Genomic DNA, 25,887 nt, shown 5'->3' with positions numbered 1-25,887 from the left:
GAACAGTTTATGTATATATATATATGCTCAATATGGGTATTTTTAATATATTTATCCCTATATATCTACACACATACGTATATGTGCAAGCTCCTTTTTCTTGGCACACCGTGGCAGAAGTTCCTCCTCTTCCACCTCCCCATCCTGATTTTTGTCTATTTGTAGGCTTTTAATTGTTGTGTTTACCAAAAAAGGGAAAGACATAAAATAAGAGCAGGGGACATGTCAAATGGAAAAGGCACTATAAACACAAATATGGGGAGGAAAAGAGAAAAAGAGTGGGAGAGAGATTTTAACTGGGACAAAATCGAGTCCCCTATTTATGCTAAATTAGACCTTGTGTCTGACTTGTGGCTTTGTGACTGTTGTCTTGATGCTCAATGAAACTCATTCAGTTCACTGAAGTGACAGAAAATACCTGTCATTCATCTTGTCTTAACTTTAATCTGTAGCAGGCATTTGCGATTCTTAGGATTGTTTCAGCTCATTTTCCTTAAAGAAGGAGTAAAGCAGAGCTCAGAATACGGTAGGGTAACCATAAACCCCAAAGCAATCCTGACTGTGGGGAGCTGTTCCCTGAGTTTCTGCATGGGATACACATCATCATGGTCAAACTGTCTCAACCCGGGTTGAAATGCAAAAATCCTTCACTTTTTGGTTCTTTCTTACTCATCTCAGCGTAAAATCAGTAAGTCTCCCACAAGCTACTTCCCAACGTTTTGATCCCAAACTCATAAAAATTCACAAAAGCCTTCCTAATGACTACAGTGACTATTGGATTGGGGTTTTTTTCTGAGTGATTGTAGTGAGGATTTCACAACTGGAAAGAACTGGTGTGTTCCAGAAAGCCTCAGCTTGCTCCAGCTATGTGCCACTCAGAGGCGTTTGCCCCCTTTTTTCAGAGTAGATTACGATACACACAGAGATTGTTACACAGAAAGAATCTCTAAAATAAATCCTGCTTTTCTTTTTCCTCCAGGTTGGCACTCTTTCTCCCCTTCTTTTCATGATATATTATATTTTGCTTCCATTATGGGCCGATACAAACTCATGGCTGGCAGCCGAGCTGCTCAGTAGAGCTGCAGAGCTCAGTAGTTTTGGACAGCTTTCCTGGCTCTCCTAATGATTTGCTGTGTGATTTTGGGCAAGTTACTCCTTGCCTCTGCTTATCCATTTCCCCAGAGTAATAGAGATCATTAATCACCACTGTAAGCTGTTCTGAAGCCTAGAGATGAAAAGTGCTCATTATTAATGCTATTAATTTATAGGATATACGTTTCCACTTGAACTGCTTAAGATATAACTTCACTGTTGCACTGAGTCAGGGCTGGAAAAGGATTTTTTTTGGCAGAAGAATGGATTCCTAGAGGTAGAAAATTTTACAGAAGTAGCTTCTAGTCTTCTCTTACACACGTCTAATCTGTATATTACTTTGAATTAAATTTCTATATAAAACATTTTTCTGGGCCCAAAGTTTATACACTTTATTTCCTGGACTTTTTTTTTTTAATTACATTTTCCTATTTCTTTTTTTTAAATGGAACTTTGACTTTGTTTATAATTTCAGATTTCCTTTTTGATGTTCCAGTCATGATTTAAAATAGCAGATAAATCTACAGACTGCAGGGAACGCATTGCTGTTCTTTTCTCATTTCTCCTGTTGAAAACCAAAGTGATCCAGAGAGAAGTTAGTTACAATCTAATGAGAAGAGAAATCCACAGAGCTATAACACGTGCAAATCCAAACAAACTATCTTTGACTTTTACGATTAAGACGCAGATAACGAGAGACTACTTCAGCAGCAGTCAGCACGGATCACTGCTGTAGTGCCATCGCCTTCAAACAGTTACACAGAAATGAGGGCTCGGCGGCTTAAATTCAGCGTTTGTTTTAGCGGTCCTTATCTTTAAATTCTACATCTGTAAATTGTTTTGTAAAATTGAAAATTTTCTTTTTATCTCTCTCGCTACTTATCCCCCCAGCACAAGGTTACACGTAGATGCGCAGCCTTAATTGGTTTAGTTGCGAGAAGATAATCTTTTTTTCCTCCTTTCTCGCTGTCGCCTGTTAGCGTAAAGGCTTTTTAGCTGAAGGTTGATAATTATCATTGAGAAGAAACTAGCACATCAGGAGTTCATTTTCCATCTTAGCACTTGTGGCGCTCCTTTGAACTCCTCTCGCCAAACCCGCGTTCCCACTCTGTCACTTTCCTCCCTCCATCATAAAAAGGTCTCGGCCGCCGGCGGCTCCAGCCTTTGCTGGCTGGCAGAGGGCATCGCTTCTCCCGAGCGCTCCTCCGGCATGGACAAACTGCACGAGACGTTGATAAACATGGAAGACGCTTTGGGTTCGGAGCACTCCGGCTGCTTGTCCTCCTGGGACTGGAAAAGCGCCGCCGGGGCTTTCGAGCTGCACGCCGTCTCGTCTCCGCACAGCTTGTCCCCGACGCCCTCCTTCGAGTCCTACTCCTCGTCCCCGTGCCCGGCGGTGGCGGAGACCCCCTACGGCGGCGGCGGCAGCCTGGTGGGCTACAGCCTGGTGGACTTCCCCCCCGCCTACCTGCCCAGCCCCGGGCAGGCTCGTCTGCCCAAGGGCACCAAGGTGCGGATGTCCGCCCAGCGCCGGAGGAAGGCCAGCGAGAGGGAGAAGCTGCGGATGAGGACCCTGGCCGACGCGCTCCACACGCTGCGCAACTACCTGCCCCCCGTCTACAGCCAGAGGGGACAGCCCCTCACAAAGATACAGACCCTGAAGTACACCATCAAGTACATCAGCGAACTGACGGAGCTCCTCGACAGCGTCAAGAGGCCGTAGACCCACCTGGGGCACCCGCCCCGGCACGCTCAGGGTCTTGACAAACAAACAAAAAACCAGCAAAATTTCTTCCTTGCCGGAGTCCGGTGGCGCGGGGCGCGAGAGGAGGACGGAGCGCGAGGGCCACCGTGGTACATAGGACGCGACGCTGGAAGGTGATGTAGGATTGCCTAAAAACCTGAGCTGCGAGTTGCTGAGACAGAAGTCTTGCTTTTTGCCTTTTTATGTCTTTTTTTTTTTCAATAATAAGCTTCTGAGAAATATTAAACCTAGTCTGATACAAAAGTAAAAAAAAAAACCAACCGATCTTCCTAGGATTTACGTGTCACTGTTCTGACTGATCTTCTGTTCAATAAGGACAGTAGTAAATCCATAGGTTTTAAGCTGAATTTTAAAAAAGTGAATGACAACAACACTCTAAGAATACTAAGTGTATTGATTTGTAGGCACTTTAATACTAGAATGAGGAAGAACATGTAGAGTTAGTTCAGGTATTGTCTATTTATCCATGTTTCCACTGTACCTAAAAATCAAGAAACTAAGTAATAGTGAGAACATCTTTGCTCGTAAACAAATAAATATCAGTGTCATAGTCTGTATCTTGTATTATGTATCTGATTGATAGATAAGTAAAATCTAGCAATGACTGCTAAATATTGGAAATGAAATATAAGCAAACCGACATTTTGTGTAGATAAACTGCTGTTATATCCTATCTTCTTTATTAATATATACAGAAACGTGCAATATTTCTGTATTCAATGTATAAAAGCCCTTCGCTTTAATGCGTGATAAATTCTGGAAGACATTTTTACATCAAATTGCTAGAACAAATAAGATTAGGCCAAGTTATCTTCCTTCCCTCTGACATGAAATAAATTGATTCAGGTATCAGAAGGATGGGAAGTTTTATCCTCAAGGTGTACTGAAACCTAGGAGGGTTCTAGTAACCATAACGTCTCCTTATTAAAAGCTGTCAGATCTGCTGTTTCCTACAGCTAGTAACAGTCCTGTAAAACACGCACATGAAACCCTTCAAAACCCAAACAACGGAGGACATAGTCTTAATCCTTAATTACTTTGACTTTCATCTGACAGGTATCACACAGGTCTCACCAGACCACCAAAAAATATGGGTTGCTTTGTAAATCTCGTTGCAGACGGATTCGTAAGACTTGACTGTGCTGAGGCCAGCAATGCACAGAGAGGAGCAAAACCGGGGGCCGAGCTGTGTGGAGCTAATTAAGTCAGATTAACCTTTTCTCCACAGGGAGATGTAAGACACAGAGAGAGCAGCAGCCAGGAGGTAACAGGCTTGTCTCACCAGGATGGATAGATCAGCATGTCTGTGTGGGGCAGATGGCTTAGGTTTGTGGATACATCCTGTAGCAGAGCACTGCAAAGCTAAAACTTTATTGCATCCTTCTCTTTTTTCTTTCCCTCTTTCTGCTTGTTTGGAAATAAATGTCTTTGTATATTTTTTTCTCCAAGGCTCAGCCTAAACTGCCTCAGTGCTCTTCTCACACGGTACATGCATATTGGAGCAATCAGTGTGAAATCCCTCAGTGTCTCAAAAAAGCAGCTACATTCAAACTTATGCAGGTAGCACTGTCACTCAAGATGTAACCACATTTAAGCATACACCATATGCTTCTGTTTTGGTATAACCAATGTTAGATTTCTCAGAAGCTTTAGGGTTTCAGCAAGAATATAAGTAGAATCATTTTTTAAAGCCCTATAAAATTGTCAAACTAGAGACAGTTTTATGCGCATATGAGGTGGCAGCACTAATGTCAGCATAGTATTCCTCAGTATAAACTTGTACAGCTGATCCAGATTTGAGCAGATAAAGAGCCACATAGACAAGGTCAGGCTGGATTATGTTTTGCAAGAGTGAAATTGCACATTGCCCATGGGATCTTGCACAGAACCATAACTGAAAGCTTGATCCCATGTCCTTTCTCAAAGGCTCTCATTGTCACTGACAGCTGTAAAGGGGGACCTGCTCGCTTGTGCTGGCAAACCACCAGCAGATGCACAGGAAGATAGCCCTGTCATTCTGTGATTTTAAAGACCATCATCATTCACAAGTATAGCGGTTGGGTATATTGTCAATGCTTGGGAAGACTTCTAACCTTGTTCCTTAAATCTTCCATGCCTGAAACTACAGGTAATGACTATGCTTTTCAGCTGTTTAGCTAGGGGAGCCTATAGGGTCATGGTTAAAGGAGAGGAACAAGGAGTTAGAAGGATTCACTTTTATTGCTAGTTTATCTATGACCTTGGCTGGTCATCCAGCATTACTGCCTCAGTTTACCCATCTACAGGTGAAGACTCTGATAGCTAATAGCTTCAGAGGGCTGCTGCTCATACACAAAGCTAAGTAATACTCTATGCAGAAACAGTGTCCCAGTGGGAGGTAGCCTGCTGATTTACAAAGTGGCTCAGGCATAGCATCTCCCACCATCCCAGAGAAGGTGGCAGGTGAAGGCCCTAAAGGGCTATAGCTTGTTACATGTCTCTAGAGTTCCTCTGTCTCCCTGGAAATCCAAGGTGGAGCAACAACTCTAAGTAAGCACAAAGGCAAGGCTTCAGGTTTCAGAAGGACACGTTACTGCTCCTGTGCCAGTGAACTAGACCTTGCCTGTGCCTACGCCCTAGCCCCAGAATTGCTGTGGTTGCTGCTATACTTTTAAATACTTTGAGGTCCAGCACGACATGGCTGTATCTAAGCTGACCTTAGGAAACGGTCTCCTCTAAATCACTCCCTCTGCTGCAGCTGGACCAAAGCCCGTGTCCAAGATAGACTTAGTTTACTAGAACACATTGTACTCTTGCATGGTTTAATTTGTTTGATCTCCTTTAAGAGGCTCTCTCCTTCCACCTGCATGTGTGTGCAGAAGTGACTGAAGTGTACGAGTAGGAGGCACAGGTACGCTCAGCACGTGCCTGTAACTGGGATCTCCTAGGAGCTGCCAGGTTTTTCTCCCCTCACAGAAAGAAATGAATTCTTGCTCTACCTGACATAGAGCATCTCTTTAAACCCCTCCCTTTGTAATTTTTCCCCGGCATAGACATTTCACTGATCCAGAGGAAATAGTCTGAATTATTATATTCATGATGGTATAAGTCCTGGTGATAATAAATGATAGATTTTATTTATTTTCCAATAAAATAGGATACAGTTAAGGTTCCTCCTCTTTTCTCTTTCCTTTACTCCGAGGAATTCAGGATATTTAATTGATGTGAAAGAGACCAAGTTAAGTTTCCCACTTAAGGGTATGAGATCTAGCCTCCAGGACTGCATGTAAGGTCCTTAAAGCTATATTGAATTCCAACAGCAACACCACAATAATCCATAGAACAGAGGTAAAAGAGTGGAACCTCAGTCTGAAAAAGTTGCATGATTCACAGAAGTAGAGGACATCTTTCACATACAAGCATCTTCTCTCAACACAATATGTTAAAAATCTACATGGAAATAAAGCTAAAGTAGCAGCCCAACAATCACTAGAAGTTCATGGCTGAGGAATTAAAATGTGTTTTGCCTAAGGGATAGAGTTGTTTTCCATGCTAAAGAGTTACAGGGAAGGGAACTGGGGTTTAGTCCCAGACAATGAAATGAATTCTTCCAGCCCCAAGAGCTCTCCCTTTTCCAGGTTAGCATATCATTGAAATTCTTTACTAACATACAGAGCAGAACATGGCTACTAAAGAAACCACCACCACCAAAACAGTTTTCTACTGCATTCACAGTTTTCTCATACAAGAAATTGGTACATTAAATTATACTTCATGAGTGATTAGTCATAAAGCTGAAAGGGCAGCAGGTAAGTGCTCAAATACTAAAGAGAAAGTGGATGAAGAACATTATACGATCTTCTACAGAAATTAATGAATTGAAACATATTTTTCTGTATCTCAAGGTTTTCCTGAGATTCTAAACCTGGCAATTTGGTTGAACTACTAGTCCTTCACTCTCAGTTTACTGATGACTACACTATCCTGCCGCTCCCAGAATCAGTTGCTGCACACTACGAGTGGATATTTTGCCTTTTAAACAAGTGCTCCCAGACATTAAAAAACAAACAAACCAGCCCACACTTTGCACTGAGCCAGAGGGAAACAGCCCAGACTACCCATATGCTCTCCCTGCCCAAAGACAGCGGAGACCAGTGCAGTGAAAGAGGCTGAAGGCAGGAGGAAAGATGAGCGAGGGGCACCACATCATGGGGGAGACGGCAGGACCCCACCAGCTGCTTTCCTGAGCAGCTCTTCATGCTCAGAGCTGGGCCCTTGCCTCCACTCAGGGTGAATTGCTGAGGGGGGAAACCAGGTGTGATCACGGAGTCAGAGCACTTGAAATTTCAGAAACCAGAGAAAAGAGGGACTTTTGCCCCACAGCCGTCCTAACCCTTTTATTATGGAAGAATAATGCAGGGCAGAGCAGGCAGTTACATATAAAGGGGTTTATAGAAGTTAACTCCTCTGGTGCCATCAGCCAGGGAGTTGGTGCTGCTGGAGGGAGGAGTTGGTGCTATCAAGAGTATGAGGACAGGCTCTGGGTTTGTGCCATACCTCAGAGACCAGAGGCTGTTCTGGTGCAGCTGGAAATGTGATGCTGCTTCGTTTAGCAGAAGGCACACCAATGGAAAGGAGGAAGCCTAGTAGGTGGAGTATCAGCCCAGGATTCAGGAGACTTGTACAGCTTCCCTCTCCAGGGCAGGCTGTCCACCTGAACTCAGGAGAGTGACAACTTCTCTGCCCACCCTATAAACGGGGTGCAGCACCGTGTCACCCACCAGCAGCAGCAATACCTAGACAAGCACCCTGAAGATGGCAAGGAGGCCAAATTCCCTCTTGGTGGGGAGAGTAAGTCCCTTGGAGAGAATACGCCCCAGTGGTTAAAGGATCACACGTGGAAGAAGGCAAGCCCTGGCTCTGGGAGCACCAGAGCTCACCCCCACCCCCAAAGCAGAGGGGAGCCTGGGGCCACCCACCCATACACACCGCTTTGAAATTCTACACTGAGGGGCACCACGTAGGTGCCAAGAGGTTTTATGGTTACACATTTGGGCTGCACATAGGTGTGCTTGGCAGGGGGGGTAGAAAGCCTCCTGCAAAAGGGCTTCAGCCAGTTCCTTGGGAGAGCTGCTTATCTGGTAGCTGCCACAGCTCCACGTCCCCTCTGCCTAGGGATGCCAGGGGCCAGCCCTCAAGCTCTGCATGGCAGTAGCTAAAAAAAAAAAAAAAAACAAAACCAAAACAACAAACCAAAATACCCCCCCACACCCCCCCCAAAAAACCCCCACACCCAAACCCCACCAAACTCTACACAACAAAAACCCCCCACAATACATACACACCTCAGCTTCTAAGGAGCCAGGATCTGACCGACTTTTACTGCCCAACTTATTTGCCATACAGCCACAAATGCTATTATTGCATTTAATGGATGGGAAACGCAGTTGCAAAGAGAAGTCCCAGCTCCCAATAAAGCAGCTTGGTTTTAATAAGCAATAGAAACTAGGTCCATCTGAACCCCCTTCCCTGATCAAGCTCCTGACTTTTTGCTTCTTTACACAGAACAGGAGCCTAGGCTTGCTCTCTTATAACTACACCAAGTACTATATAGAGACCAATTCAGCTTCGTTACACTTTAAAGCGCTTCTTTCAAAGCACATGCCTGCCTGGGATTTGCAAATCTAGCTAACACCATGTTTAGGTTTTTCTGGACTCTCATGCACAATCAAGAGCGGAAATTTTATGGCAGTGACTAGCTGAAGACTCAAACTTATGGCAGAAGCCAAAACTTGAACCAAAGCTTCCCAAATCATTAGATCATTGTCAGAACATATTTTCCTCTGGATAGAGGTGCATAGCATTTGCTCTTTTACTAAAGACATTGGGATTTAAAAAAAAAAAAAGCTGTATACCAAAAGAGAAAGTTAATGGGGCCAGAAAATTTAAATGTCAGTTTTCTTAATTGTTCAGTATAAATAGTAAGTTGTTGCTGCTTTAAATCACCAAAGCAGTACAAAGCTTTCAAATACTAGCCATGTCATTGAATATAGACTGTAGTTAAAATGAGAACTCTGCGTTTCCGTCAGTGACCAGATATGAGGCTAGTTGTAGCACTGACTTACTGCCATTTATTTGAAATGGAAGTAACTGTCTGCAGTACACTTCTGTTATTGTTCCTATTTTCCTATAAAAACAAATCACACCAGACTTCTCTTTCTGCTTAGACTTTTATCATTCACCTGTTGAAACTGCAGAAGACATTAAGCATAAACAAAGAAGATTGATCTGCTTTCAACTTGTGTTAACAGGGATATAAAAATAACATCCCAAATACCAGGGGGAAAAGCATGTGGTCATAAAATATCCACTTAAAAGGCAAAGAGGTGTTGATACAACACTTGAAGAGGATTTTTTGTTGTTGTTTTTATATATATATATAACCAGGAAGACAGTTCCTGAATTTTAGTATAAACAGACACCTCTGAGGCGGAAAGAGTATTACTGTCACGTCTTTAAAAGGTTTTACTGATATTCAAATGGATTTTGTGTATATCTCACATGCTGTTGGAAAAGCTGACAAGCAGCTTTATATAAATCCCAGTCCAATTATGAAAGGGAATCTCCTTGAGTTTTCCCACATATCAGAAAGGTAAAGGACCATCTTATCTATTAACACTTCTCATTTTACAAAATGACAGTAAGCAGAGCTTTTAGAAGAGCTGAAGAGTAGAGCCACAGTTTACCTGGGCATCAGCTTGCTCTTCAACAACTCTTAAATCCCCATGAACACAAAGAATCTCAAGATATTGACTGATCTTATGAAAAAAATAAAGGTGCCTTAGACAAGGTTGTAAATACCAGATTTCTATTCCCAAGTGGTGTTCTCCTCAAGTCCTGGTTTGAAGAAAGGAATCAGAAACCCAGAAAGCCACAACTGAGACTGAGTTAACAGCACTGGAGTAGGCTGCCCAACCTCATGCTTGATTCTCACAGCAGTCCCTAGTTGCTACGTTTTTCCTCCAGACAGCTGGAAGAGGGGAGAAGGTGGCTCAGGCTGTGCCAGGCAGCCTATGCTGTGCTGGTATAGCTCTGTCATGGCAGATGAAGATTGCCACTCATCTATCTGGAGAACACACTGCATAACAGTCATTTCTTGGGAGACAGTCAGCATGATGTAAGACATACAGAGAAGTCACCATACCACTTTAAGTGCCCATACTCATGTTCTGTTAGGTGCCAAACTCTGGCAGCATATTATATGTCGGTCCTGTGATTTCTCCGTAGCTTGTTACCACAGACTGAGGAATAGCTATACTTTACCCACTGGGTTAATGTAGGGGAAAGCACTTAACACAAAGTTAACTGACTTATAAGCCTGACAGCAGACTTGACGTGTTCTGCCTTTTCCTTCTATTCCCATGCTAATGTATTTACATCTCATTCCTCAGTGTCACAGCTCCGTGGCTTTAGTCTTCACATACCACAACAGAATAAGACTTCTTTAGCACAGTAGCCTCCCCTGTTGGAAAACACTCTTGATGCACAGCTAGGGACTTGACATGTCCGTCATCATGAACCCCACACAGATTTTTTCCAGAAAAGTCAGTAAAAACACATCTACTACAGATATGCTTAACAGGCAACTGGAAGACAGACAAGACTTACAAACGCGAGCTTGTAATTACAGCACAAACTCTTTAGTGGGATCTCTGTACAGGTATTGTAGCAACAGAGCTACAGCCTTTTAGACACCATGCTTTTTGGCAAAGTGCAAATAGATCCACAAAATAGTTTCTTGCTCGTTAGCCTTCACAGAAATTCCCTGTAGTATAATCCTATTTAGTATCAAGTTAAAAAAAGCAGACACCTGTTATTGTATCTTTAGCCCTAAGGGATAATGATTCATGCTAAGCAATAGCTTTCCCTGGAAGAGGAAAATACAACATTGAATCTGAACTATTTTCACATCACTGTTGAGATGCCAAGAAGAAAATCAAGAATTTTTCCTCCTATTAAAAAAAAAAAAAAGACAGGATAATCTGGCAAGAGCTCCTAAGCATCATGTTCTCTAGTAAGGAAGAATCCTTAACACTTCACGGATAGAGTCCATATATTATCATTACTCCTAGTACAAGTCTTCACTAAAAGCTTTTTTTCATTTAGGCTGACAGTTTACTCAGCTAACCTGTGAGCAATTTCCCCCCACCTAGGGAAGGTAACTTGACATTGCAGAACCACAACACTCCTGCGAGATGCACAGTTTACAGCTTTTCTGTCAATAGCCACTACAGGATCAAGTATGTTCATCCCCAACTTGCTTTGAAAAAACACTTTCTCTTACTGACATTAAGCTCCCTGCAATCCTTTGTTCATACTGAAGCTTTAAAAAAGCTCAAAGTGATTTACAATTGACTTCACACCTGTTGCCACCTTCCTCCCCCTATCCCAGAACAGATGCTTCCGACTGTGAAGTGACTAGACACAAGTTTTGGACACATTAGCCGAGCAGACTAGGTCAGATGCGAGTCACACAAAAGACTAAGAGTTCGACATTGTAGAGGAACACAAGAGAGCAACACACTAATTTAAAGACAAAGATACATTCATGCTGGTTAGCTGACCCTCTTCTCAGTAGGCACCATCAATATATTTTCCTAGTAGATACTTTCACGATGTCTTTACTTGTTAAGTCTGAGCAGGATGTGCTTACTTAGGCCACCTAACTGCAACTTCATAAAACTAAGTAGTTCTTGTTTAGTCTCTGTCGAAAGTCAGTGTATTCACCTACAGGGGGAAGAGAGGCATACAGAAGTCTGTTATGTTGCAACAGCAGTATATTTGGTATTTCAGTAGTGTAATTTAAGATTGACACCAACCTCTGCTAGTTGTTTTCCTTCCTAAGAAGCACTGCTCCAGATGACACTTGCCCATGCGGACGTGGTTCTGAACTGCGGTCTAGTGAGACATTTCAGCTTTTAGCTTTCTGTACAGCACACACTAGGACTAGGAGTCTGTTATCTGACACAGATTGTGACAGCATGTGCCATACTGCTGAGCAAAGATTCAGGAGTGACTTGAGAAGTGCCTGTTTTCTTACCAAGTCTGTGTTTCCCTGGATTGCATCTCCTTGGACAAAGAAAGCCTGAAGGCTCTTGCATAGTGCTGCAGATCACCACACTGCAGTGGAAATACAGCTACAAGACAAAAATATAAATATTACATGTAGGGGAGTCTTATATGGCAAAGATCTGATATGTGTACTGACCCCAAAGGAAATGAACTGAAAACTGCTAAGTGGCTAGTCTTTATTTACTACTGTTATAGTGTTATGACTTCAAGGAGGTGGCCAATAGCCCCAGGGAGCACCTGGCCAGCTGAGACCTTACACAGCATTTGCTGCACACACTGCTCCAGGCTCATATATTGGGACTGCCGACAGCACAGAGACATCTCACCTGCTCTTGTAACAGAGTTGTGTCTTGTACAAAGGTGAACATCTTCACTTCAAATCTCTTTAGGTGCTGAGGAAATTTTGCTCTGAGGCTATAACCAACTTCGTGGAAGATGGTTCTGTAGGAGTCTTTGCTGTTTTCACACCTTTTTGTGGAAGAAAAAAAAGTGAAAGAAAATGTGTTTAATCTAAACCTTCATCACTTCAACCAGATCTTTAAGCAAAGCAAGGAGATAAAAATCAGAGGAGCTTCCCTCTGCATTTTCCTCAGGCCATAGCAATATGGGTAGAGCCTCCCCCATTCATGATCCTTGCCTTTGGCTACAATCAGGGTTGCTTCTTGTTCTTTCTTTCCAGCTGGAAGCTGTTAGCTAGAAGTACCTTCTGGCCACCCCTGACGAGCTGCCACCAGAAGGCAAAGCCACTGTGCTGACACCAGCAGGCACTCCACAGCCTAGCAGCAATTGCCCATCAGGACAAAACAACACATCCAAGCTGACTCGTATCCTCTTCCCCTTTCCTCCCACCTAAGGTAAGGGGCTTTGTGCTGAACAGTTCCCGAGTACAACAGGGAAGCCCTCCTTACCCATTTATAAGGATGGGCCACTGTGGAATGCTATCCCGGCTTTGGGAGTTCGTAGCCCAACAGTCATCCAGGTTTAGTTCCAGTCTCACATCTTTAGGCTGGAGCAGTTCAACTTCAAAATACAGTGCCTCCCTCAGATATTTTACTACAGGATATTCCAATTCCTGGTAGGGCTCTGAATAGGATTTCTCTAGAAGAGAGTATTAATGTTAGAGTTTCCTTTTTACGGAGTAGGTATTCCCAAGCTTTCTGCTTCGCTCTTCATTCCACCACCATTTGCTGTGGCACAGTAATACTAAAATCTGGAAGAATGTAAGAATGTCAACAAATGGCGATACAATAGCAGAAAAGTGAGAACTGGCAATGAAAGCAAAGATCTGAACTGTATTCCTTGGCTCTGAGGATGCAGAAGCAAGACAATCCTTCTGCAAAAACCCATTAGAGTAAGATGCTCATTCAAAACTGCCTCTGTAAAGGCATTGGTGGAGTAGAGTAAAAAAAAAAGTCAGGGCCATTCCAGTCAGTGTGAGGGTTTGGTTCAGGCTTCAGTTAGCCCTTTCTGCTAGTGTAGTTAACATTTTGCAGCAGTATTGCATGTGGCTTCCTTCTCTGACACAAGTTAGGATTATTTCAATCCCTGCTAATTCTGCTTAGCAACACTTAGAGTTGATAGGAGAGAGAAGCTGACATCACATCCACTACACAAAACTTTTAGCATGCCCGGACCAAGCAGGAAAATCACACGTGTCAGTGATGCTGCCTGATCCACTACAGATACTTGACCGTTTATGTTGCATTCTGGAATGGAAAACCTCTGTTAGAGATCTTAAAGACCTTAAAGAGGTTTCCACTTCATCCTTGGAGATATTAAAAAGTCATCTAGACACAGTCCTGGGCAAGCTGTTCTGGGTGGTCCTCCTTGAGCAGAGTCGATGGACAAGATGACCTTCAGAGGTCCCTTCCAACCTCAACTGTTCAGTGATTCTATGGAGTCTAATCGTAAAAGTTACCTTTGAAAAGCTTCAACGAAAGAGCAAGAGAGCCAAACCCTGGCTTAATACTGGGTGGTGGGTTCTTCTTAGATTCATATTGGACATCAACTGTCTGCTTGATTGCATACCAGCATACAAATTTCAGTCTGAGGGAAGAGGTTTAGTATTAGATTTTTAGAAACCAAAATACCTTGGACAGACTTCTTCTATGGAATGACACTTACTGGTATACTGGTGTCTCATTGCCAGGTCTGAAATAGAGTACATCATTTTCGTATGCCATAGTTGTGCTATTGAACTGGAAGATACACATCATTACAAACAGGACAGTTACATGAGAGTTTACTTTGGTTTTGCCACAATATCCACATCCCTTTGACTGGCACATTGCACTGAGCAGAGTACACTTAGGAATGGCCTAGAAATTACCAGCCAACAGCCCTGTGCCTACTGAACTAAAGCTGACAGCTATGCCACAGTCAAGAAGAAACAGTTTATTAGCTAACAATACCTTGAATATGACATAAACCCCCAGAAACAAAGGGCCTGAGAAAAAGAGATAAGTTGTTTCTGTTGACAGAATCAGTGTATAGCATAAGATGCAACACCTGCAGAAGCAAGCTGCATTTGTGGTGACCTGAATTTAAGCATGATTTGATCCTTTGTTATTTTGTTTTTTTTTCTATTTATGCAGTACATAGGTGGCAGGAACAGGACCCACTCTGGTCTTGGTCATTAGCAACATCTAACCAGCTTCTGCAAGGCATAAGAGCATGTCTCAACAGCAAACTCATATTCAAGTCCATTACTAAACAATTCAGGTGTCAAACTGAAAGCTAGTTTCAGAAAGCACCTCTGACCTTGAAAACCGTTTTTACCAAATAAGAACTTCTGCCCAGCTGAATTTAGTATCCTCAGGAAAAGAGTATAGATTTACCACTTGGCAAAAAGTCAGCTGTGACCTTTTTGCAGCTTCTGCCTAGCTCTGAACCTCTGCCAGTTCTAGTAATAACCCTACCCCAATACAGAGTAAGCTTCACATGACTAAGCCCTTACCTTTCTACTTGTTCCACAAGTGTTCACATTGAACTTAAAGGTTGCAGTCTTCTCTGTCACTAGACTGGGTTTGCACCGTCTGTCCCTCAAGACAAGCAGGCTGGTGTCCAGATCTGCAACTCCTACCAATTTTACTGCAGTAATAACCACAGTGCCATTGGGCAGGCACTCTGAAAGAAAAATACATTTTCATACAAATCAGGACTCAGACTCCTTTATTTTGTAGCCTAGCACAACAAAGAGGTTCTGATAGATTTGCTAGCAAGTTTTTTGGCACCTCACAAAGATTAAGTTTTGAGCAAGACTCTCCAGTACTAACACCTGATTTTCTTCAAGCTAACTGCCACTAGACTATACACTACGTGGAAAACCTGATGATTTCACTTACCCTTCTCCTCCTAGGAACTCTCACACTCTCTCAAAAGGATTTTTCTAGCCAAGATATTCAGTACATTCAATACTGATGAATAGCTTTAAAATGACTAACTTATATGCTGATCCTCCCCTCACCCCACCAAGAAAAGCCTCGTTCAACTCGCAAACCAACCACAAAAGCCCATTAAAAAAGCTTCATGATTTTGGAGGTGTGAGGGGTAGTAGAGTTTCTCACCTGCTTCTCCCTCTCCTGTACTAGACAGGATAGTCACTCCAATCTGTAATTTGACTTGCCTTGTAGCATATTACTTTGTAGGAAATCTGACAGGCAAATAGAGCATCACACAAATATAAACTCTAGAAACATTTCAGACTGCATGGGCTTGTGTGATTTAGTTATGCAACTCAAAGACCATTAACAACTAATCCTTAACATGTTATTACGTATTAGCTCTGAAGGTGAAAATCTGCAGGAAATTGAGAAGTCCCTCCTATTAGCCAAGGTAATGCCATCCTTCAAGGTCAAGTGAAGTGAAGCCTTTATTCCAGAGGTCTGAAAATCCTAGAGATGACAATCACAGGTTAAACAAGACAATAAAAACACACCATTCAACTACAGTATTCAAAAACCAAGAGGATGGGTTATCACAAGCCAAAGGTAATGGTAATTGATCAAAGTCAAATCCACAGGAGATTTTTTTTTATCTAGAAGATCACGCAGTGAACATTTTCAGTTTTGCAATAGAGTGCACTACAAATACCATTGGACGTACAGTTGCTGTTAAAGATAGCTCAGCCTTAAAGTGCTTGCAGAACGCTTTTTTTTCTTGCCTACTTCTGCCAAAATTAACCAAGGGAAATTAAAGTGTTCTTCTGAGGGTAGAAAAATAGTCCTCCATTAATCCTTCAAAGCCTATCTCACAGGTAAATTTTATTTCACCTTCAAGGACCTAGTGTATCATGTTTGTATCTCACAGCTAGAGCATGCCTTTTAATTACTACATGCTAGCATCCTTACCTCATAGTTCACATGGGAAGAAAGGAAAGGGACAGAGATTGCCAAGTGAGTGCCATTGTCCCTCAGGCTGTAGTTGTACTTCTGCACAGCTTCTGGGGTCATGTGCCAGTCTGAGATGAAGGGTAGCCAGTTTTGGTCCACATTCCCATGAATGATAATGAGATGAAAGTTCCTCCCATCACAAAATCCTCTCGCACTGGGCAGTACTGTAATACAGTCAAGAGTCAGCCAGCATGCTAGCTACCATCAGTTTAGTAGGGCTGTTTAGGACTGACAGTATCCCTGGCTGAAATTAGCCCAGTTAACAGCTGAGTTCACAACTAGTTTAGTCACAGCCAGGTTGGTACAGTACTACCCAAGTTCCACCAGTTTACCTGCATCTTTAACAGCAAACACTATTATGACTGGGACAGTGAAGGTCTCACTTGTTGGGTGGGTTATGAAGGCAAGCGTGACATTCAGGGTGTATGCTCTCATGTCAGCTCTCGCGTACTAGGAAAATCATATTTAGAAGTGAAAAATCACCAAGCGATATCATCATTTCTATACCACGATATGCTGCAGTTTCTTAGTACACACCTCTTTCTTAATGCTTGGTGCATCAAGTGGGGCTTGTATTATGTAGGCTTTACTTCCATTAGGATATCTGATCTCATATGTTAGATATCCATGCTGAACAGCTTCGGGTACACCAACAGCTGCCCCCTCAATGGTTAAGTTCACAAGCTGCACATCTGGGAGGAACGTTCCCACTGTCACATTCATTACCCTTGCACTCAGATTTGAGTCTGAAAAAGAACACAGTAACACTGAGCTCTTAACAGTACCAAAACCTTCAGTAAATTCAACATTAGGCTACTTACTGTTGGTTATAGCAAGTTCTACTTGTTCAAATGGTGTTTCTATTTCCTTGATGATAGTATGTTTGGTTAGTCCCCATTTGTTATCTTCCCACTGATGTTCCAAGAACAGGTTGATGGTGTATTTTGCCCCATGCTGCCCACTGCTCACAGAAGTCTAGAATTTCAAATCAACACCCTTTAGTATAACATGATTGTACATTAAAGTTGTACTGTAACATCTCAAGGTCAGCTAGAGCTACAGGTCTGAACAATTGTCCTTCTCAGCTCAGGAATCATGACTCTTAAGTGGCACTTGCTGTATCCCTATGAGTTTAGATTACCTCGGAGTACTTCCTTTGGAAAATTGTCCCCCACTCCCAAGTTTCAAAGCAGCAGAGGACTATTTCACCACTGAAAAGGCTTCTCCTGCATCTTCCTTTGAAGTTCAGTTGTTACATTTGCCCGGGATTCAGTTGTCTCCAGGCAACCACATTTAGATGTATAGTCTCAGCCCATTCCAATATCATATGGTCTGGTGGACAAATGGGTTGTACCCATTCTCTTAAGTGATCTGTGTAAAATACACCAGAACCCATGCATGCTTTACAGTCCAGTTCGGACTGTCTCCAAGGAGTATGACATCAGACTAAAAGGCAAAAGCTCTGTGTTAACCTGAGGAAGGAAACAAATCAATAGTTCTGTGTAGGATCCTGTCCATCTGTGCTTCTAAGAAAAGGAATTCTTTAAAGTGGTGCTTACAAGAGCTACCTTTGGTCAGGGCTTTTGGAATTTTTAATATACCTTTTCTTCCCCCTCACCCCCATCCTTTATTTGAAAAGAACAGGATGAAGAATTATTCCTCCCCAGAAAGAAAAAAAAAAAGAACAGAAAGTCTGTTGCCTAGTACCTTACTTAAGTCACTAACCTTGTAATAGCCACCTTCCGCACCTATTGGTATCTTCATTGTAATTGCATTTAAGTCATTTGATAACACATATTTCCTGGAAGCCATTTCTTTGGCAGAGAGTTTGTGTAGATCCACACCAGCTTCAACGAGCACATCCTTAAAGCTAGTTGCTCCAGTAGAGAGTGGCTGAATATATTTTGGAACAGTCCAGATGATTGTTTTGTTAGTGTAGTCCACACCGTCTTAGGGACAAGATATGAAAGCTGTCAGCTCATTATTCTAGTCGTAAGTCAGCCCCCGTACATTTAAGCATTGGAGTAAGGTACTGCATTTCTCACCTACAGGACATGCCACAGAAGTATCCACCATCAGGATCATCCCTCGCTGTTTGTAAAACATACTTGATCTCACTGCAGAAAAGGTAATTCCCTGATCCTGTAGGAAGAGATCTGGTTAGACCTACACAGCCTGGCAGCTTGCTGGGCTGGAACAAGCATACCAACCTCGACCAGCTGAATTTGCTCAGCAGTGTATGGTATTCGCAGCAGAACCCTGGTGTCTGTGGTGTTGAGTCCATAGCCTGCACTCCAAGCATCGCTCACAAGCAGAGCCCTTTTTTCTTCTGGCTGATGAAACACTATTTGCCATATTGAGGCTTTTCCTGCTTTTGCCTACCCGGAGAAATTCATCGACACTTTAAACATACTATTCAAAGTAACAAATTTACTGTATTAAATGATTTATTGTATTGAACTGCCCAGCAGTTTTGTTGTCTTATTCTAAATATTGCTAGTGGGATACCCCTCCATCTTCCCCCCCTCACACATACACAGAGCTTTCCTTATTAAGAGCATCAGAGATTAATTGCACTGCTGCATTGCAAATACAGGGTCCAAGAAAAATGCTGATCCACAGTTCACTCCCAGGCCCTGGGGTCTTAGATACAGGTTTTTTGTACAGTCTCTTGACTGGGAAGACTTAATTTCTAGGCTATGTGAGAAATCAGCTTCCATTTCTTTCTTGGAGACATGGTCTACAGCTGTCTATTTCTAATGTATAAAATCTCTATACTAAACCCACTTGGTACAGAAGTTCTGCTTTTCTTACTTAAGTGCTTTTTGAAAGGACATTTTGTACTGTGTGGACACAAAATAGAAGGATAGCTGTGCCAGAAGTAGCACTAGCTTTTACTAGGAAGAAAACCTATAGTTTTACCTCTGGAAAGGCAAGAGTCCAGTCCTCAGGTTCATCTTGAATGAAGTCTTTTGCAGTCTGTGGAACCTCCCTCCTGACAGAAACCTAAAGGAAAAAAGCCCTGTAAGGGGTTTGCTGATGGCAGTTGCTTCCATGTCTTCAACACCCTACAAGTCTTTTTCAAGGGAGACTAGCATTTCCTAGAGGAAGGTTTCCTCCCGCCAAGTAAAAAATTATGGCATAAGATGTCATCATGCATGGTGCATTATCTATAGTCCACTTGATTTCAGCTTTTTATTTTCTGCCTATCTTCCAATTTCTACTTCCAGTTAAGGCCAGTAATTTGTTCTTGATTCCCATGTCCTCTTCCAAGAGGAGTCCTCCCCCCTCCTCCGTGTTTCTCCCCAGCAAATTCAGTAGGGAAACTTCCTTCAGAAAGTATACATTTCTGTTACCTCAAATAAGATTTGTTGAGACAACGTTCAGTGAGTTCAATCCATTAGCTTAACCTTTTGAATACCATTTCACAACTTTATTGGCTATTAATGTTGACAAATAGGCTATATAAGCATAATACAAATGTATCACTAAACTCAAGATGCATGCTGTACATTCACTAGTGAGCTGTTCATGGCGGGGCATTCAGATTCTCTTTCCAATACACATTCCTAGCATCTAATCAGCTTCAAAGAGGGCATCTTCCAGTACTTGCCTCCTTACCTTAAGTACCTTCCCATAAGTACTTCCAGTACTTACCTCCATGTAGTTACTTTCACATAGTAACTCTCTTGGACTCCATGGACCATAATAGCAACTTGCACTTTTCAGATGAGTTGTAGCATTTTTCATATCAGGAGTATGAGATGCTTTGATTTGTATAGTTACTACGAACACATCTTTCTGCATGGACACAGGGAACACTTGCTTGTTAGACTGATTTTTCTCTAGTTAGGAACCACCTATCCTTGTGACCGAAAAGCAAATTACAAAACCCACCCACCAGCCTCTGCACAGGCGAGCAACTCCATACTGAAGCATTATTGCTTTCTGCTTCATTAACTACATAGGCTATATGCATATAGATGTATAGCTATGTAGCAATATAAATACTTTGGGGAGCAGCTTCAACCTTTTGCATAGGCCCAGCACTGGACAAAAAAAAAGCTCCCTAAAATATAGCTGGTCTTGTGTTTTATGACATAGTAGCAGTGAGGAAGCAACACAAGCAGCCAAAGCTTTTGAGCTTTTACCCTAACATGTCTCAGACACTAAATATTAGAGCAGAGTGCAACACAGCTGCCAGAGAGAATTCCCTATTCTTATGCAAGAGGGAAGAGTTGCCCTTCAAGGGCATGTGACATGCTTCTTCGTGTGTTCATCCGTAGGCCATCCAAATGTCAATACCTTGGAATATTCTCAGACCTCTGGATACATTTGAGGAAAATTAAATCATTTGCCACTAACAGGTATTCAAGACATTACAGCACCTCAATTAATACCTATCAATAACTTAGTAATCTTTCATGTAAAGGTCATATGCAACAGCACTGTAGCCAAAATGCCTATAATAGACTTACCTCTAAGTGAGAATGGCAGCTTAGCGCAGAAGCACGAAACTCAATCTTACTCCAATTGCTGTAAGTTACTGTATAGCCACACTGCGATGCCATGGTCTCATCTAGCTCCCAGGCTATGCCAGATTGATCTATGGGCAATTAGTGAAAAGCGGTATTAATGAGTATTAACTCCTGCTGTGCAAACTCCCTGAGCAACCTGCCCTTGCCCCAGGGCCCAGCTGACCCTGCTCCAATAGGGCCCAGCTACATGCCCTGGGCTCAGACATAAGGGAATTGCAAAGTGGCGAGAGTGAGCTGTAACAAAGTCTACAGAAAGTAAGAAAGGTAAAATTACAGACAGGCTGGGACAGGGACACTAGCAGCTCAAGGACTGAAGATAAAAAAAAAAAACCACAAAAAACAAAACACCAACATGGAAAGAAATTAAATCCTAAAGGGGTAAAACCCCCAGTAAGAACAGAACAGTCAGTTAGGTCATAAGTGTCAAAGTTGTCAGGATTGACAGATGACAGCCTAGCAACTTCAGGAGTCTGATGTGTGGCTGGCACAGGCCCATGATTCTGTCTGATACCTGCTTGGCCAAAAGAGTCTCTTCAAGGGTCTTACCAGGATGACAAGCACACTAAAGCTCAACTTGGATTTTTTAGGCTACAAAACCATCTTTGTGCTTTTGGGCTTTTTGGTTTTGTGTTTTGTCGCCCCCCACCCCCCCTCCTCAAAAAAAAAAAAAACCCAACAAAAAAAGAAAATTGCTTTATACTTTCAAGCTGTGCCTATCCCAGTTGCAGAGCGTCTGTCTTTGTGTGTGTATGAAGATACCTGAACAAAGAACTTATTTTACACAAGTTTGACATTCTGGAAAGGTAGATGTTATGTTATGGATGTCATGGACTATATCTAGTTAGACAGCAAACTAGCATGAAGAGCTAGTTCAAGGCCAAGTTTACATTTTATGCATATAATCTTACACCTGATGATGTTTATAGCCCAAAATTTATCTCACTCTGCCCTTCCAGGGCATTCTGTGGTGCTTCTCACTTGAATGCACCTCTTGTTGACTACTAAGCTCATAGCCAGAGGGCCCAGCTAATTTTTCTTCGACTACATTAAGAATTTATACTCCTCCACCAGGTCCCTTAGCTGTAAGCAAAGAAGGTGGAAAGCCGCTAATGCAAAATCAGTAATGCAGTCCTAGCTTCAACTAGTGAATTTTCAGAATACTATGTACTGCTACTGGGGAACATTTTTACCAGGAGGGAAATCCACCAGCATCAACATGCCTAGAAAATACCACATGCATTTCAATTTGAGTCTAAAGATAGCAATATCAAGCCTAATCATGGCTAAGTTATCACACAAGTCTACAGGATAGATTATATAGCAATAAAGGTAGCATTTGTCTTTACTTACAATGAGGTCTAACCTACTAAATTCTATGATAGAATAATCCAGGGAATTCTAGTATAGGAGGACCTCAGAGAAGTTTGAGCATTTCACCAGGTGTAATTCCCTCTCCAATTTCTTCTATATCAACTTACCAACAACAGAAAAAGATAAGTATTTGTCCTTAAAGTATTCCGCACTCAGTGTTATATGCAAAAGGTTCCCCAGGCACTCCGAACTCATGGGTCCTATGTTGAACATATTAAAAGGCTAGTAAGTATGGGATTAAATGTAACATACAAACACAAATCTGTTACTTCCCAGATTGCTGTAGAAAGTCAGTGTTGGGACAGCCATATTCTAGCATCTCTGGTCAGGAAGTGTTAGAGGTTTTGGATTTTTTTTTTTTTTTAAACCAGCAATACTTCCAGAAGAAAAGTCAGCCCTGAAATTAGTATTCCAGTAGTAACTGTGTCTGATCAACTGGCAATGCTACCTGCAACAGCCAGTCATGGAAACAGGATTTTGGAACAGGGTCAAAAAAGTACTAAATTGGCTGCCCAAATCCGAACACCTTAAATGAAATAAAACAGAACAGGAAAATATCATTTCCCCCACCCTTCTGAAGAGAGGAAAAAAGCAGCCCCTAAACCAAAAAATCCAACCAACAAAACCCCACAAACAAACTGCAAAGCCAAAAAAACCCATGCACACCTATTCACAAGAGAAGCCACAAGTCAAATCTGGGTGGGGAACAGCCACACCAGCTACCCATCAGCCTACCCCGTTCGCCTGCCCAAGTACCAGTACCAGGAGCCAGTTGGCTCATGCTGGGAAAGGACCACAGAGGGGCAAAGATTGCTTGAGAAGCTCAGGTCCCAAGCTATCACCACAGCATAAACCAGGCTACAGCTGCCAGACCTCTGAAAGGCAGGAAGCAGGTATAAACTCCTCTAAATGTAGGACTAGAGACCAGAGAAGACTTTTCATTTGACATATTTCTAATGAACTGGGATTTGTTATTTCAAACAGAAGTTTCTATGACATAGTGAGCTAATGCCAACCAGGCTTTTTATAGTAATTGTGCATTTCAAGGGCTGAGAGGATCCTTTTTGCTAGAGTTCAGCACTATACCCTTCCATGCAACTCCCATGTCAGAGATAGTCATACTAGGAAACATCAGACAGGTGCTGGTGAGCATGACCTTATTCAGCCCATATTCCAAGCTACCAGCTTGATTCAGTGCAGAAGCTATACAATTGCTCCAAGCTGGATAAAACCTCCTCCAGTATCTTTTTACTTTGATCTTTGGTAAGTGCTAACAATATTAAGTTATTAATATTAAGTGCTATAATATTTATACAGCACCTGCAGCAAGTAGGGCAGACAATCCTAGAACCAGCTCTCTGTATATGCTGTTCCAGGACCAGTTCTGTTTTGTAAGGAAGAAGTTAAAGCAGACAGCAGTTTTGGTTAAGAAAACTGTTTCTTCTCAGGCAAAACACTGATATCTTTATAGTATTTAAAAGACCTTACATATTGTATGGTCAATAGCAATAACTAGGCTCAAGATAACAAGAACAACAATAAAGTCCCTATTAGTTTATCAGTGCTTATTACCAGACTGAGGAAAGATAGAAACATTTGCTTAATATGATGGTACATAAACCAAAAGAATGGCCATGAGTAGTTACACCATGACTAGACACCTGTATGTTTGGAGTTTCTCAGAAAAAATGTGCAAGTACAGCTGCCACAAGAGCTTCAGACTCTTCTGAAACACACATACAGATATGACCTATGAAAAAGCCTGGAAATTGTTATGTGAAAACAGCTTACAGCAGTATTACCTGGTCTCTCTTGGGTCCGTATTTCAGAGATTAATATTCCTATTAGTAACAGTCTGTAAGAGAAAACAAGGATTAGCAGCACCTTCAGCTATGACAACAGCTTGCTAACAAGTTCCTGTGCTCAGAAAGTTCCAGTCTGGATATTAAACTAGTCTTAAGTTTAGAGCTACAGGTCCAGACTTCAGAATTACAAAATGGGATTTCGTTAGTCACTGCTAGAAAGGTAGGGAAGCTAAAACAGAAAAGTTAATATAATTAATGCCTTGCATAAGACCATTTATGTTTAGCAGCCACGAAGGTCTCACCTCTGCACCAGACTCAGCTCCATTGTGCATTTGCTCAGCCTCTGCCTGTAGCTCTTTTTCCTTTATAGTTGCACACAAATAAAAATCTCCTTCATCAGCTTTGCATAGAACTCAAATCCTCTCCAACTTCTCAGAGTCTTGAGTTAAGTAGAAAGGCTTCCACCTTTATACTGATGAAACTAATTTTCAGCTGTTTACCCTTCTAACTAGGAACCTATAATTCATATCACCTGCTCATTTGCTTTACTGATTAAATCTGCTCCTACTTAGGTCCCTCCATTTTGATGGTTGCTAGCTCCTAACTATTAGGTTGTCAGGGGACAGCAGGATAACTGGTGCTGTTCTGGTAAATCATGTGGCATTTCATTGTTTTGGAGTTAATTCTCTTCACCCTCTGTGGTGGGCTGACCCTGGCTGGGCACCAGGTGCCCGTCAAAGCTGCTCTATCACTCCCCCCCTCAACTGGACAGGGGAGAGAAAATATAACAAAAGGCTCCTGGGTCGAGATAAGGACAGGGAGAGACCACTTGGCAATTACTGTCACAGGCAAAATAGACTTGACTCTGGGAAAATTAATTTAAATTATTATGAACAAAATCAGAGTAGTGTAATAAGAAGTAAACCCAGATCTCAAAAATACCTTCCTCCCACCCCTCCCTTCTTCCTGGCTCAACTTCATTCCCAATTTTCTCTACCTCCTCCACCTGAGTGGTCTAGGGGTACGGAGAATGGGGGTTGTGGTTAGTTCATCACACGTTTTCTCTGCCGCTCCTTCCTCCTCAGGGGGAGGACTCCTCACTCATCCCCTGCTCCAGTGTGGGATCCCTCCCATGGTAGACAGTCCTCCATGATCTTCTCCAAAGTAGGTGCTTCCCATGGGCTGCAGTTCTTCACGAACTGCTCCAGCGTGGGTCCCTTCCACGGGCTGCAGTCCTTCAGGCACAGCCTGCTCCAGCGCAGGTCCCCTCCGGGGTCACAAGTCCTGCCAGAAAACCTGCTCCATGGGCTCCTCTCTCCACAGATCCACAGGTCCTGCCAGGACCCTGCTCCAGCACGGGCTTCCCAGGGGGTCACAGCCTCCTTTGGGCATCCCCCTGCTCCGGTGTGGGGTCCTCCCCGGGCTGCAGGTGGAGATCTGCTCCCCCGTGGACCTCCCCGGGCTGCAGGGGGACAGCCTGCCTCACCATGGTCTTCCTCACCATGGGCTGCAGGGGAATCTCTGCTCCGGCGCCTGGAGCACCTCCTCCCCCTCCTTCTGCACTGACCTGGGGGTCTGCAGGGCTGGGGCTCTCACGTGTTCTCACTCCTCTCTCCAGCTGCAATTGCAGTTGCGTGGGTTTTTCCCCCCTCTTAAACCGGTTCTCCCAGAGGCACTGCCACCGTTGCTGATGGACTCAGCCTTGGCCAGCAGCGGGTCCATCTTGGAGCTGGCCGGCATTGGCTCTGTCAGATATGGGGGAAGCTTCTGGCAGCTTCTTACAGAAGCCACCCCTGTAGCTCCCCCGCTACCAA

The 25,887-nt window shown here is 42.8% G+C and overlaps 2 protein-coding genes across 2 annotated transcripts; one reads left to right on the top strand and one right to left on the bottom strand.

The window, feature by feature from the left end:
- The first annotated feature begins 2,302 nt into the window (after positions 1 to 2,302).
- Positions 2,303 to 2,815, top strand: MSGN1 (mesogenin 1). The gene has a single exon (XM_075049848.1). The coding sequence runs from the start codon at positions 2,303 to 2,305 to the stop codon at positions 2,813 to 2,815; it is 513 nt and encodes a 170-aa protein (XP_074905949.1).
- Positions 2,816 to 11,720: 8,905 nt separating this feature from the next.
- LOC142041191 (uncharacterized) lies at positions 11,721 to 24,398 on the bottom strand. The gene is made up of 21 exons (XM_075049847.1): positions 24,376 to 24,398; positions 24,071 to 24,123; positions 22,376 to 22,468; positions 20,838 to 20,965; positions 20,017 to 20,160; positions 19,282 to 19,365; positions 18,570 to 18,737; positions 18,405 to 18,501; positions 18,085 to 18,308; positions 17,181 to 17,334; positions 16,897 to 17,105; positions 16,692 to 16,809; positions 16,318 to 16,523; positions 15,744 to 15,861; positions 14,925 to 15,094; positions 14,093 to 14,166; positions 13,887 to 14,014; positions 12,877 to 13,066; positions 12,295 to 12,436; positions 11,937 to 12,033; positions 11,721 to 11,794 (listed from the first exon to the last, which is right to left on the bottom strand). The coding sequence occupies exons 1-21, from the start codon at positions 24,396 to 24,398 to the stop codon at positions 11,721 to 11,723; spliced, it is 2,694 nt and encodes an 897-aa protein (XP_074905948.1).
- Between the last annotated feature and the right edge of the window lie 1,489 nt (positions 24,399 to 25,887).

The sequence above is a fragment of the Buteo buteo genome, chromosome 17 (assembly GCF_964188355.1).
Source record: "Buteo buteo chromosome 17, bButBut1.hap1.1, whole genome shotgun sequence".
In the NCBI taxonomy this organism is placed as follows: Eukaryota; Metazoa; Chordata; class Aves; order Accipitriformes; family Accipitridae; genus Buteo; species Buteo buteo.
This window is presented reverse-complemented; position numbering and strand designations above follow the sequence as displayed.

Bases quoted from the DNA above. Each gene is read 5' to 3' on its own strand.
- MSGN1 (XM_075049848.1), top strand. From the start codon at position 2,303: ATGGACAAACTGCACGAGACGTTGATAAACATGGAAGACGCTTTGGGT.
- LOC142041191 (XM_075049847.1), bottom strand. From the start codon at position 24,398: ATGGAGCTGAGTCTGGTGCAGAG. The intron at 18,502-18,569 runs GTTGGTATGCTT...CTCTTCCTACAG, and splicing joins AGCAAATTCAGCTGGTCGAG to GATCAGGGAATTACCTTTTC. The intron at 15,095-15,743 runs GTAATAACATGT...TTTTTCTTTCAG, and splicing joins TTCACCTTCAGAGCTAATAC to AGTGCCTGCCCAATGGCACT.